This window comes from Mugil cephalus, chromosome 13, assembly GCF_022458985.1.
Source record: "Mugil cephalus isolate CIBA_MC_2020 chromosome 13, CIBA_Mcephalus_1.1, whole genome shotgun sequence".
Taxonomy (NCBI): domain Eukaryota; kingdom Metazoa; phylum Chordata; class Actinopteri; order Mugiliformes; family Mugilidae; genus Mugil; species Mugil cephalus.
Genome location: NC_061782.1, coordinates 20823767 through 20836951, shown reverse-complemented (window position 1 = coordinate 20836951; position 13185 = coordinate 20823767). Strand labels below are relative to the sequence as shown.

Here is a 13185-nt window from a genome sequence, read left to right as displayed (position 1 = left end):
TGTAAAAGTGATAACATCTGCAGAAGTAGTCGTTGCAGAGAAAAACTTGTAGTTGCAGATTTATAATGTATACAGTATTTTAAATAGTAGAAATAATCGTACATCGATGCCGCCCGGTTAGCAACAGAGTTGCCTGTATTGGGACACAGAGGAAATAAAATTGTACTCTCCCTGTAGCAGATGCGTCCACTTTTAGAGTGACATTTGTCCCAGCCAGTACTATACTAGTAACCGTAGTAGTAACATGCTCATCTTTAAATATTATTTTCTGCATAGCACCCTAAAAATATCCAATTTTGAGGAATACAAACCACATCAACTCCCTAATCCTGCAGGATCCCAGTAGACCTCCACAATCAGCTCCTCGTAGATTTTAATATACAAACATGCAACATGTCAGTGTGTGTGCAGGCTGCAGATTCCTTAACCCCACCTTAGTTGTGCTTTCAAACGGAAAATTAGATCCTGCACCACAAAGCTGGATACAAACCTCCACCATATTTAAACCTGCTCCGTCCTGCTCCTCATTTCTGGTCAAACAAGTCACAGTGTGAAACAGCAGATTGGTGAGCAGCAGGTTTTTTGTTAGGAGTGTCAACTCAGATCCTCATTTTTGTAAACAGCAGCCTGGTGTCTTGTTCCTAAAATGCCATGTTTAATGTTTTGTCAACGACTTCCTCTCTACATCATATATTCATGAAGTTTTCTTTCTTTTTTTTTAATTTCAATTGGGAACTCACCTGTGCGATGGTGATTGCTTGCACTCCCATAGGTTCATAATGTAAGTATGATTTTATATATATATGTATATATATTATATATTTGTAATCCATGCACTAAACGAAGGCATTTGACACAAACGTTTTCATTTAATATCAATAACATTATAAACAACACATTCACAAGAAAAGTTAGAACAAAATATAATTTCACCTTTGTATTGCACCATTTCCTCGTGATTTTGTTGCTCTGATTTCTTGCATAGGTAAACTATCATTTTTTTGTTTTTCTTTCACCGAAATTCCACTGAATTTTATACACACAGTAATATGAAAGCATTTCAAATGGTACACTGTACAAAAATACTATTTATTTTTAAATATTAAGATTTACCACAAGAAATAGAAAAAAAATACTTTTAAGATATGTCATGAACATGAACAGTTCCAAATATTCATTATTCAACACAAATATCTGTGGCTAAGTCCTGTGAAAGAGGTAGAGAGAACGAACACACAGTAGATAGGGGCACAACTTCACCCAGATACGAACATTTCTACTTTCAAAACCGCATTACACTAGACACAGAAGTGTTACAAACATCCACACAGCTACACACAGAAGGTTTCATTCCAAAATCATGGCTATTTTTAGTTTACAACGGTGTAGACAGTGGCACAAGTTAATTTAAGCGTGACAGAATAAAACAGGTACTGCTATGAAACATTGATGCGGCTGAAACGTGGGGGGGCGCAGTGGTTAGCACTGACGTCTCACACCAATAAGATTCTCCTGTGCGCACTGTCCTTAAACTGTCTGCTGGTGGAACACTGAAAATATCCCCACTGTGGGATAAATGAAGGATTATCTCATCTTCTGGCTTCAAACCTGCTGGTTGGCTGGGGGCCTTTCTCTGTGCAAGACTTAGCATGTTCTTCCTGTGCCTGTGTGGGGTTTCTCCAAGTTCTCTGGCTTCTCTAAAGTGTCTAACAATCCTAAGACATGCTTGTTAGTAGTTTAACTAGTTAAAAAAACTGGCCTAACATGCCACCCAGAGAGAATCCATGCAGACACAGGAAGAACGTGCAAACTCTGCACAGAAAGAAAGGCCCTCAGCAGCTTCAAACCCACAACCTTCTTGCAATGTGGCGACAGCGCTAACCACTGCACCCCCCATGCCACCGAGTGAACAGTGATGGTTTTCAGATCTCCTCGGTGATCCAGTTGGGTGTTTCTCACAACTCAAGGGTGCAGCAAATCGGACTGAAAATATCACTGTTCTTTTGGATCTGTTGATGTGGCTGATAGTAAAATACCTGCAAATATTTACTTGAGATTTACTGTAGAAGAAAAGATTGTCTTTGGCCGCAGTGCCGGGCTCCATTGGCCAAACCATACCACACATTTTTACAATTAGACACTGCAGATGTCATGGAAAGTTCCCATACAACGGCAGATGGAAAATATTTTGCTCTGAGCCAGCGAAAGCAAAAATGTCACTAATGCAAGGACGCACGGCTCGGCTGAGATGGACGCGCTCAGTTCTGAAAGGTAGTAACATTTACCAGCAATTGTTTTTTTTTTTTTTGTTTTGTTTTAAAGAATGGACATGGTATTTATGGAAAGGTTGGATTTTGGAAGGAAACGGGCACAAACACAGATAAACACATCTGTATGAGCACCATCTGGAAAACAAACACGCACACGCTACGCCTACGCACACGGGCACACTCACACGTTTACAGCACTGTACGCGCACACACACACACACACAAACCTTCTCGCACGTGACGGTTACCAGATGCCACAACCGTGGAAAAATATCTCTCTCAAAACGTCATTTCCTCTATCAATACATTATTAAAATATACCGGTCAGAGAGATAATGTAAAGTTCACCCTGATAAAAACGCCACGTGGACCCTGAACAAACATAACCACTGTGAAAAGACACATTTTATACTGTAGGTCCTGCCATACGAAGCGAGTTGGCGGGAGGTCAGACGCATAAAGGAGAGAAAAGGTTTTCTTTTCAAACAGCTTCACATTTGCTGATATTGGCCGGTGGTGGAGAGAGGGAAAAAAACCCACAGATATGGCTTCTTTTAATCATGACCCAGAGTTATCGTACACACCAGGTCGTCACAGAAACATCTCCTTGTTGACCCACATGAGCGTGCGCGTGTCGTTGGGCTTGCACTCGTACTCGATGCTGTTGAAGCTGTTGCCCCACTGGCAGTGGTCCCTCTTGTTGTAGTTGTAGTACTTGACCTGCCACACCGTTTCAAACTCTCCCGCCTCTGTGAACTGAAGCAGAGACACGAGTGCGTGAAAAAAAAAAAAAAAAGATTTCAGCCTCTACGCAGGTGTGTTGAACTGATGACGTCAAAAAAAAAAAGCACAATGTGGACAAATGGGAACACTTGCACACGCTCTAAGAAGACATGAAACTCATGTCCTCACGTGAAGGTGAAGAGGGAAGCATACCGACTGACAGATGGATCCATGCACACATGCAAATACATACACATCACACCAGAGCACCAGAGGCCCCAGGGTGAGAACTGGACAGATGGATTACACACACACGCAAACGCTGTCTTTTTAACATTTTAACATGTACACACGTTGTTTTGCTTTTTCGTGAAGATTACATCTCAGGTTTCAAGTTAAAAACAAATGTTAGATTCAAAAGAAACCTTTATTGTGTGAAGGAAATGCTGATAGTCTACAGTAATTGGTTAGGTTAGGTTAATAAAAATGAACCATTAATGCTTACGTGGCTACAGCCTATCAAATGTTTATCAGAGTATATTAAGATGTATATATATATATATATTTTTAACTTTTGGTCATACAAAAAGTTAGGAAGACCTCACCTATAAAACTGAGTTTTAAGTAAAGAGAAAAGGATTTAGATGGATTAGATTACATTAGATATTTTATTCATCCGGTGGGAAATTTGGTGTCCAGTAGCTTCATCACATAGAAATAGATATAAAAGGTATTTAAGTTAACTATAATAATTATATATATATATGTATATATATATATATATACATACATATATATATATATTACTGTGTAACTGGAGCACTGGCATTAGATTATTCAAACTGAAATTTTGTCTCACCTGATACATCCATCATCTACCTGCTCTAATAAAATGGTAACCTTGGAAACACTGGCAGAACCACAGCAGCATATAAACAGAGCATCATTCAGCCTTTAAGCTAGGTCTTATCAGAACATGATGGTTGAACATGATGACAGAACAGTTCAAGAAGGATGTGATCGACTCAATCAAAAGGACAAGATGCTTTTTCATATTGTTTTCAGCAAAGTAAAGGCACAAAATGATTCTGTCTCACTCTCTTTGTGCCTCACGTGCACCCACAGAATATGTAAATCTATACAAATTTAAGGGGCTACATAATTTTCCTAAACAATCTATCTTTGGTGCATTGATATTCTGCTAGTTGGGTGGTGAATGTTGTGTCTGTTCAAAGTAGCTCTCCTTGATTTTGTAACAGTAAAGGTGACGCGGGCACCACAAAGCTCATGCCACAAGGTCCCATATCAATAAGCAATCGCTTCTTCACCAACTGGATCGATATCAACACGGATCCTGGACAACTCCTGGATTAAAGATCATTTCTAAATAAAGGACATGTCCTATCCTCAATCCATAGTTTAGTTTATATATACTTAATATTAAATAAACATACATTGTTAAGAAAAACAAGAAATCCGTTTAAAAATAACTCTGTGAAATGTGGTATAAATCACACTAACAAGACCGTGTTCCAAGTGACCATAAACATCAGTGGGAATGACTTTGCTTCAGGCCGAACAACATGGCGAGCCATGCTTTGTAAAAATATGAAGAGAAATGGATCATACTGTGCATTGGGTTATTAGTTTTAACTGATAAAGAGTGTATGCTACCTGTATGTTGATTTGTACTGGCTGCCTCTCTCCACTCTTGGTGTGTGTCACCCCCTCAGTGTCATACAGGCCAGTGTAGACCACTGACTGTGGATCTTTAGACTGCTGCTCCAGGGGGAATGTCACACCACCCACAGTCATTGACCTGCAGCCAGAAACACAACAAAACACATTCATCACAAAACAATAAACGAGTTAGGGTGATTTTAAGATTCATTTTCATAATGGTTAAAAAGACTATGTTTATCAGGGATCATGTGCTCCATGCGCATGCCCCAAACTCAACGTCTCCTGCGCGTCAAGGCATGTGTGACCTATTTTTGTGTGTGTGTGTTTGTTTTTACGGAGCTCGTTCAAGCATGTTTCACAGCCTGATAGCGAAGATATCCAACATTAATCCTTATTTGGAGATTGAAGTACAACAACACTCGTTGCATGAACGCGAATTGTCACAAGAGGGCGGCGACACAAAGCCCAAACGCCGGACTCCTAATCTGTGCTGGATTTGACGCTCTGCCAATTGGGGTTTATGCTGCCTTCGTGTGCTTTACGTGAAATCCTACATCCGAGCGTTAAGATTGGAAACAGTGACTTTGTCTTTTTCAGGACCTCGGGGGAAATTACACCACGACATTTCTTACTTGCTCCTGACATATGACAGAATATGTAACAGCAAGGCTAATTTTAAGAGATGTCCTGTTTTACTCTTCCGACTGTACCCGAATGCAACCTTAAAATCTGCGCTCGCCCGCTCTTCAGTAAACCTGTTAAAATGCGAGCATTTAATTAACCGTTAGGACATTGATCTTTATTGTTGATGCAGAGAAACTCCACACATTTCACTTTGCAGGACAATTTCGCCAAATAAACCACAACGAAAACCATCGGCATTTTAAAATTACATGAAAGAACACATTAAACAACATAACCCAGTCCAAAAGGGTGTTCATTAATATTAATATCAATAATAAAACTCATAAAAGAGAGTCTGAATCTGGCTGACGGTCACATTTAAATAACAAATTATTTGGAAGGCTCCTACCACGTCTCCCTTTGTCTTATATATTCATGTTCCAGTCATAATGAACGTGTGTCTTTGTCCTCATCAGTTTGGGAATATTTAGATCTTTTTTTTCCTTTTTTTCTTTCTTATTTTTTTGAAGAGAGTTGTATGAATACGATGACCTGGTCCTGATATTTGCCTTCCAGAGTCAATACCACAACAGGTCAGCATGGAGAGGAGCTACCTACGTGGCCTCGACCGCTCCAGGTTTAACGACCACCTCGATCTTATATTTGGACCCTGTCAGCAGCTTGATGGTCCGCGTCTGTCCGAACCGTGCGCCGTCGGATTTGAAGTACACCGCGCTGTTGTTGGGAAGCATCTTCAGTGAAATGCCAATTTTGACGATCTGGGGAACGTCGGCCATGTTTCCATAAAGATACTATGTCTCCGGAACAAACGTGAGATGTGCCTCAGGTGTCGATCAGTGCAGGGAGGCTGTAAAATGCCGTGCGATGCCGTGCCGTGAGAAGACTAGAGAATAACGCACAGCACAGAGGGCTGCGCTACGCTGCGTAATCCCGAGCAACCTGCAGCCCAGGCCTAATCCCATCCAATGCTATCTCTCTTTGAAAATCTGTCACTCCCTCACACCACACTCTACCCACCCTCTCTGTCACTCACCTTCCACTTCATTCAGTCTCTTTTCTTGCTCTTCAGTGGGTTGTAAAATGTGTTTCTGGATTTACTGTACTTCTGTCAGTCATCCAAGGAGCAATCAAAGGCATACATTTGGGAAACGGACAGAAAACTGATCTAACAATCAAATAATTATGACTTAAATAATAGAATACACTATTACCCAGTCAAACCTCATTACAATGCAGTCCCGATATAACACGCTCTCAGTACATTTAGGAAATAATCTGATCCAAGATTAAATAAAGACATTTCAAACTATATATATCTCTCTGGGTTAAATGTGTAATTCCAGTGTTTTACCACTAGATGTCAGGATTGGATCACAACACAAAAAACACGCAAAAAAAAGAGAAAAGGACCTATTAAACTCGGTGGTGTCACTACTACAACTACTTGTAAATATGAAGATTATAAAAAAGCTAACAGTATAATGCTATAATACTATGCATCTGATATTGCTTAGGTGCGACCGGACACAAAAGCAGAAAATAACTTTTCAGGCTGACTCAGTTAAACTGTTTCTATTTCTGTCCTTCTATTTGTCTGTTTCTCAAGAAAGAAAGAAAACCGTTCTTGAAATTCGGCAATATTATTTTATTTTGATTAATGGCTAAAATCTTATTTTACTTTGTTGCGCAAAACCAAAAATAAAAAATTAACACAACCTTCGATTAAAGGCTAATACATTTTTTTTTCTTTTTTAAAAAAAAGATGAGTCACGTGGTTGGTCAGTGGGGAAGTGAGTGACGCAGCTGTTACCAACATAACCAGAAAACGTGTTCGGTTCCGGGCAGTAATAGTTGGACAGTGAGACGGACAGAGCCTCTGCTGCTCAGCGCAAACTCTGGTTTTCTGAAAATGAACTAACATCATAGCACACGAGAGCTGCTCGGTCAGCCATCTAAGTGATTAGGTTTAAATCTGGCAGATGTGAGGGGATACTAAAATGTTAGCTAATTATATTAGGCTACTGTGTTTACTTTTGTAGTCATGCTTCGTGCCCCTGCTAAAGTCTGACTTAAAGCACAAGAAGAGACTTTCATTCTGTTCTAGACGCGTTTCGGAGCAGATAAATTGTTGGTCAGATCTATTTGGCCATTTGATTTATTTTCTCAAATAAACAGAGCCAAACGATCGCGCTGTCTGTTGGGGCATTGGGTAATTTCCCCGCCTGCGTAAAACCTGCGTCATCGGTGCATTGGTGTCTTTTGACGTTGCTACAGTTAACATTTGTCAGTCAAATTCAAAAATCATAGATAAAAACACAGATGAGGTTTCCAGTTTTGAGATAATCTACTAATCCGGAGCTGCTGTGCCCTTCTCTGCCCGCTGCGTAAAAAGAGAACCATGGGCTGGAGGAGCACCCTCAGGCTACACACACTTTGACAGAAAGAAGCAAGGCAGCGAGTTAGAGTGAGTTGGAGAAAAAGGAGTGTGTGGGAGGGTGGGAGAGCCCTCCCCCTGCCAAATGTCTCGATGGATCCTCTCCCTTCATAACCCAACTCTTCTCCAGCCTTGCTCAGATGGCCGAAGTGTCCAAACTGGACTGTGAATCTGCTCAAACGGCCACAGGATGACGAGATGAGAGTAGATCTCTGACTCTTCACCCTCTGCCTTGTACTTAGTGAAGAGTTAAAGTCAAACTAGGCAAACACCCCCAGGCGCAAGAGTACTTGGCTACATGTGAATGTCTGCCGGTCTCCCAGCGCACTCCACGCTTGCGCTGGTGATGCCATGCCGCGAAGTCACACCGGCGACGAGAGCGGCGGCACCGGGCTCTGGCTGAAGACCTCAACGGGACGCCGGGCGCAGGACTACCCACTGAAAGATGTGGAGTCTGGACGGAGGACAATGAATAACGCGGTGCGGGTCGGGGACGGTCTCCTGTCTCCTACAGCGGCAGGTGCGGTGGGAGCGGAGAGGAAGCAGGGCGCCCGCCTCAGCCTGCTGGGGAAGCCGCTGACCTACAGCGCGCAGAGCGGCCGCAGGAACGCGCGGTACCGGCGGCTCCAGAATTACCTCTACAACGTGTTGGAGAGACCAAGGGAATGGGCTTTCGTCTACCACGCTTTTGTGTGAGTACTGTCACTTCTGTTGCAGGGATGTAAACAGAACAAGTCACTTAGAAGCTATACAGCCATTCCTTTCAACTGAAATACAGTTTCCCCACATTTAAAGAAATAAAATAACTGCAACCAGTAAACGTCCTCATTGTAATTATAAATAGTAATTCTTTAATTTAACTTTGTGCAAGAATTAAGTGAAAACAAATCAGTTATTTGACATATTTTTGTTGATCTTGGCTGATCACCTGATGAGTCTGACCAGCTGGGGTCATGGTGCACACACACATACAGGTTACACTACCGGCTGATGTGATGATGTGGATTCCTCTTGTCTCACATATGCTGATCATCTGACCATCCTGCATCCACACTTCACTCATCAACGCGCCATGCACAGACAGAATCACAATTTACAAACTGGTTTCTCCTCTCTTGTCTAAAACTGATTCTGTCCTTGTTGAAATGCCGCGGCTTTGTCTGCTGCCGACCTGGTTACATTGTGACTGATGTATCGCCTCATTACTGTACACGATTTCCTTTAAATGCAATCACCTGTTGCTTGAGCAAACGCTGGGGACACAAAACACGAAGCAGGGACACTTACTCTGCCCCCAAATGTAATATCGCAATCGTAAAGCCCGCATGTACCATCATAATATTTCACTGCCTCTCTCCCCCTCATCTTTGCGTAAGACTGGAAGCTCCAACAGATTTGGGGCTCTTAGAGAAGGTAAGCGAGCTGTCAGCTGAGAAATGTTATGTGAATGTTGTATCAGCTACTGCTCCCTTGCGTGACCGCGAGTCTTTCATCACTGGCTTGGACGGAGAGTGGCTCTGGGGGAAAAACAAACAAAAAAAGTACTGGAGGGACAGTTTCAAAGCTTAAATTCAAACCAGCCGTCCACTGACCACAGTTTTTTTTCCTTTGGCTTTTTCATACACAAAATTAAAAAAAAAAGAAAAACTTTCATTCTCTTCATGTAGTTTAGATGAACCATTTCACAAAATATTAGTATATTTAGGTTTGCCAAAATCTAGTTAGAATTTGTCGATTTATTGCTTGATGCCATTTATAGTCCAAGGATGCCGGTCGGCCTGACACTCATTCAAAGTTAGGTGTGTTCATCCACCATAGGCATCATTATAGATGGCTGCTTGCTCACAGGCTTACACTTGTAACCTGAAACATCCTTCTCTCTTAATCCAAGAATATGTGGTGCTTTCAGTTCTACTAGCGGTGCTCTTTTCTCTCTTTGCATGCGTCATATTTGGTGTGGCCGAGTACAACGCAGAGGAAACCTTTTTCTTGTATCAATAACCTTTATTAGCACGAACATGTGTCAGTTTATCACACAAGCATTTGGTGTTGATTGGAGGAGCAGGCTCTGCATTAACACAGCTGTGGTCAATGGGAAAAAAAAACACACTTCTATCTATGTGTTCAGCTGTGCATGTGCAAAGGAGGCTTCACATTATATACACATGAATTTATGCACCACCTTTCACGCTCTGTCCACCGATGCATGGTTGGAGCCAAACACCACATCCCTCCCGTCTCCAGCCGCGTCCCGCTGGAAGAGGAGTGCTGTGAGAAGGAAGTGGAGCTGTCAGAGGAGGGGCTGCAGAGCCGGATGCTGACGTTTTATTTGCTCAGGCGGGACAGCTGAGGTCGCACGGGTTAAGTCGTTACATCTGCTCGTGACCGCGGCCTCCCACACTTGGTAGTTAGGATCAGCTTTGTGTACGAAATTATGTAAAGGACTCAAATAAAATTGCTTAAATGAGATAAAGAGAGCTATGGAAAAATGGTCTGTGGGGAAGATGACAGACAGAAGGCGCTAATGAAGAGTTGAATGTAACCCAAACAGGCCCAAAAAGGCATGCAGAGAGAATATTTAGTTATTTTTTTCCCACACACACTTAATGTATAGAATCTTGATTATAAGTGTAAGGATCGTTTGTTTTGTTGCAGCCATGTTTGACCCCGACTTGGTGATTTGGACATAATGGAGGCTCTTGTATAGGAGTGCAAAATTGCATTGCTGATCACAGAACAGTTCGCATGCTTTCGAGCAATTTGCCAATTTTTCTGGGACGCTTTTATCTGTATTCCTGTGTAAACTATCAGACGAAGGTACTATTTCAGTCTGAAGTGGGCGGTTGTAATGGTTTAAGTGTAGTTTACATTAATGTTCATTAGTGTACATTTAAGCAGAAAAGATTTGACCTCGGTTCAAAGCAAGGAGGGTCTGTGCTCCTTTGCTTTGAGAGGAGAATTCAATTTGGTGGGGGTTTGACTTGAGCACCTCTTTGGTTTTTATTGTTTGGTAGCTCCCATCAGAAAAGCGTATTCTTAATTACGAGCTTGTAGATCTCCTATCATTTGCAGAGTTTGCCTGAAGCCACAAGCCGTCGAACTAACATCTGTAAGTTGAAACCACTGATCCAGAGATCAGAACAGATTCAGCTGAATCACTTCAACAATTTTTATGCAAAATTCAGAAGTTGGATTGTAGATGAATATACGCATCTGATTGCAGTAACTTTACATCTGGGTATAAAAACGGAAGCTATCTGTAAATGCAGCATTTTCCTGCTGCCTCTCCACAGTGAACGTACCTTACACGCTGGCTGTTATATCAGCTGTCGCGCCAGCGAATGGACTGATGCAAACCTCATGTGCTGTATTCATTTACAGTTATTTCAGAGTGTCAGATGACATTTGAGTAAATTGATTTCTTCAGTGGTTACTCCCTCAGCCCGGGAGACATTACGCACACATGCAGCGTGCGCAAATGTAGATGCTTTTACGATCACATGCACAAACGCTGTTTAGGCACACATTAAAAAGTCATACCGCGGACATCAGCAAACCAAATACACAAACATCGTTTTTCTCATACACAGATGCACACATAAACAACTTAACAATGCACACTCTATTGACACATGGCCTCACACACACATGTTACCCACAAACACATTCACTAGTGGAGGGCGATGAACAAACACAAACAACACAAAGCGCATGATTTATAAAAGTCAGCTTGGCTTTGATCGTTTAATTAGACAGCAGTTGTGTTGAAACAGATGCTGTGTGTGTTTAGTAAATCCACACTGTACAAACATGTCAGAGAGCAGTTTGATGGTGTGCATAGTTATTTGAATTCTATGCAAGTATGCAACACTCTCCAGTCCCCAATGTGCCATGGATATCTGCACAGATAAGCATCTGGGCTTGCTTCTTGCCAAATAATGCTCCCATACTGAAACACTGTTGGCATTAAGAATCAATCTCTTAATGAGATGGCGTGTGTTGGGCTAATCACATTTAGTGAAATGGGTTCCAGGAGAGCAATCCAGGCAGCAATATGCACTGTGTGCTATACTGACAAGAGGATTTGTTTCTGTATCTGTGTGTTGGTGTGTGTGTGTGGGGGGGATCCATCCAGTTTCTCTATATGTGTATAAATATGAAATGTGTAACTTTGTCGGTGCGTGAAGTCTCTGTGTCATACAACAGTGTATTCACCGCAAACGCTTCTGTCTGCAGAAGCTTACGAGTCCACCTGTTTGTTTTTGTGTCTGTGAATAAGTTACTGAAACGCATTGGCGCTCGTGTGTTTATGTGAGATTGATTGGGTAACACGTCGCTTGAGGACATCAGACACGGTCCCAGGGCCGTTCTGGTCCACTGATGTAACGCATCATCCAAGCGTGGTGGTTTGTCACAAGCTGGATGTGCTTCTTGTTGTAATGATCAATCTCAGTTGATCTTATCCGTTAAACTTTTTGTGCAGCATCTGTTACGTGTTAACTGATTCTGTTGGGTCTTTAAAAGGATATTTTTAATTCCGCAATGATGCACATATGGAGCTGTGGACTAGTGATTAAATCAGTAGACTCAAATCTCCTCTACATTATTTCAGAAATACCCATTAAACAAGTCACAATACACCAGTTAGTGAAGGTGTCACACATGAACACGTAACACTTGTAGTGACCTTTGGTGATTAGATCGGCCAATAAGCTGTTTAGTATCTTGGAAGGATTCTATGTTTGGGGTATTTTATAAAGTTAAAAATAGAGTGGTGCTTCACTTTACAACGTTTGTATCTATTGATGCACTTTTGCCCTCATCTATAACCATATGGTTTTAGAAATACCGTGGTCCAAAAACTGATCTGCTAGGAATAGTTAGGGACATGGAAAAAGAAGATGTTTTGGAGGGAAATGTAGCTGATACCAGGGTTATACTAGGCGTTTGTGTTGTTAAATTGGGATATATGTTCCACTGTTACCTAAGAACATTAGGCTAAATCTCTCCCATAATAGGTCTTGTACTTTTTTAAATGCAAGCAGATCTGTTTTTGTTTGTGGCATAGTGGGCTGTACCTGCTCCTCTCTGTCTCCTCATCTCTTCCCGTCAGTATTGACCTTTGATAGATGTAGTTATTTAATTTGTGTCAGTAATGAAAGTAGCCCGGCAACACGCCATTTGGATTTCATTAATGGGTGTGTTTCATCCGATACAATGATAAAATATCTCTGCTTGTAACTAGATAATTCTACAACAAATAAAAAAACAAACAAAAAGAAAAACAACAACAATGCATGACTACGTCGCCGTTAGTCCACTGTTAATCTTTTTTTAAATTGATTGATTGGCTGAATAAATGTTTGCCAGAGCGTTATCTGTTCCCGATTTCTTATTTTTTGCATGTTTGTCACACCTAAATGTTTCATA

The 13185-nt window shown here is 41.5% G+C and overlaps 2 protein-coding genes across 10 annotated transcripts in view; one reads left to right on the top strand and one right to left on the bottom strand.

Moving 5' to 3' along the window:
- Positions 1–849: 849 nt before the first annotated feature.
- Positions 850–6350, bottom strand: cnrip1b (cannabinoid receptor interacting protein 1b). The gene is made up of 3 exons (XM_047602218.1): positions 5919–6350; positions 4668–4812; positions 850–3026 (listed from the first exon to the last, which is right to left on the bottom strand). The coding sequence occupies exons 1-3, from the start codon at positions 6095–6097 to the stop codon at positions 2862–2864; spliced, it is 489 nt and encodes a 162-aa protein (XP_047458174.1). The 5' UTR covers positions 6098–6350; the 3' UTR covers positions 850–2861.
- An 802-nt stretch (positions 6351–7152) lies between these two features.
- Positions 7153–13185, top strand: part of kcnq5a (potassium voltage-gated channel, KQT-like subfamily, member 5a) — a 103861-nt gene continuing 97828 nt past the window's right edge. For 4 of the 9 annotated variants that reach the window (XM_047603631.1, XM_047603632.1, XM_047603629.1 and 1 more), the window contains exon 1: positions 7154–8447. In XM_047603631.1, coding sequence (XP_047459587.1) covers positions 8107–8447 — 341 coding nt within the window. In that variant the 5' untranslated portion in view covers positions 7154–8106. Of the gene's footprint in view, positions 8448–13185 lie in introns of all 9 variants that reach the window. The other 5 variants (XM_047603628.1, XM_047603630.1, XM_047603626.1 and 2 more) reach the window with 2 other exon arrangements.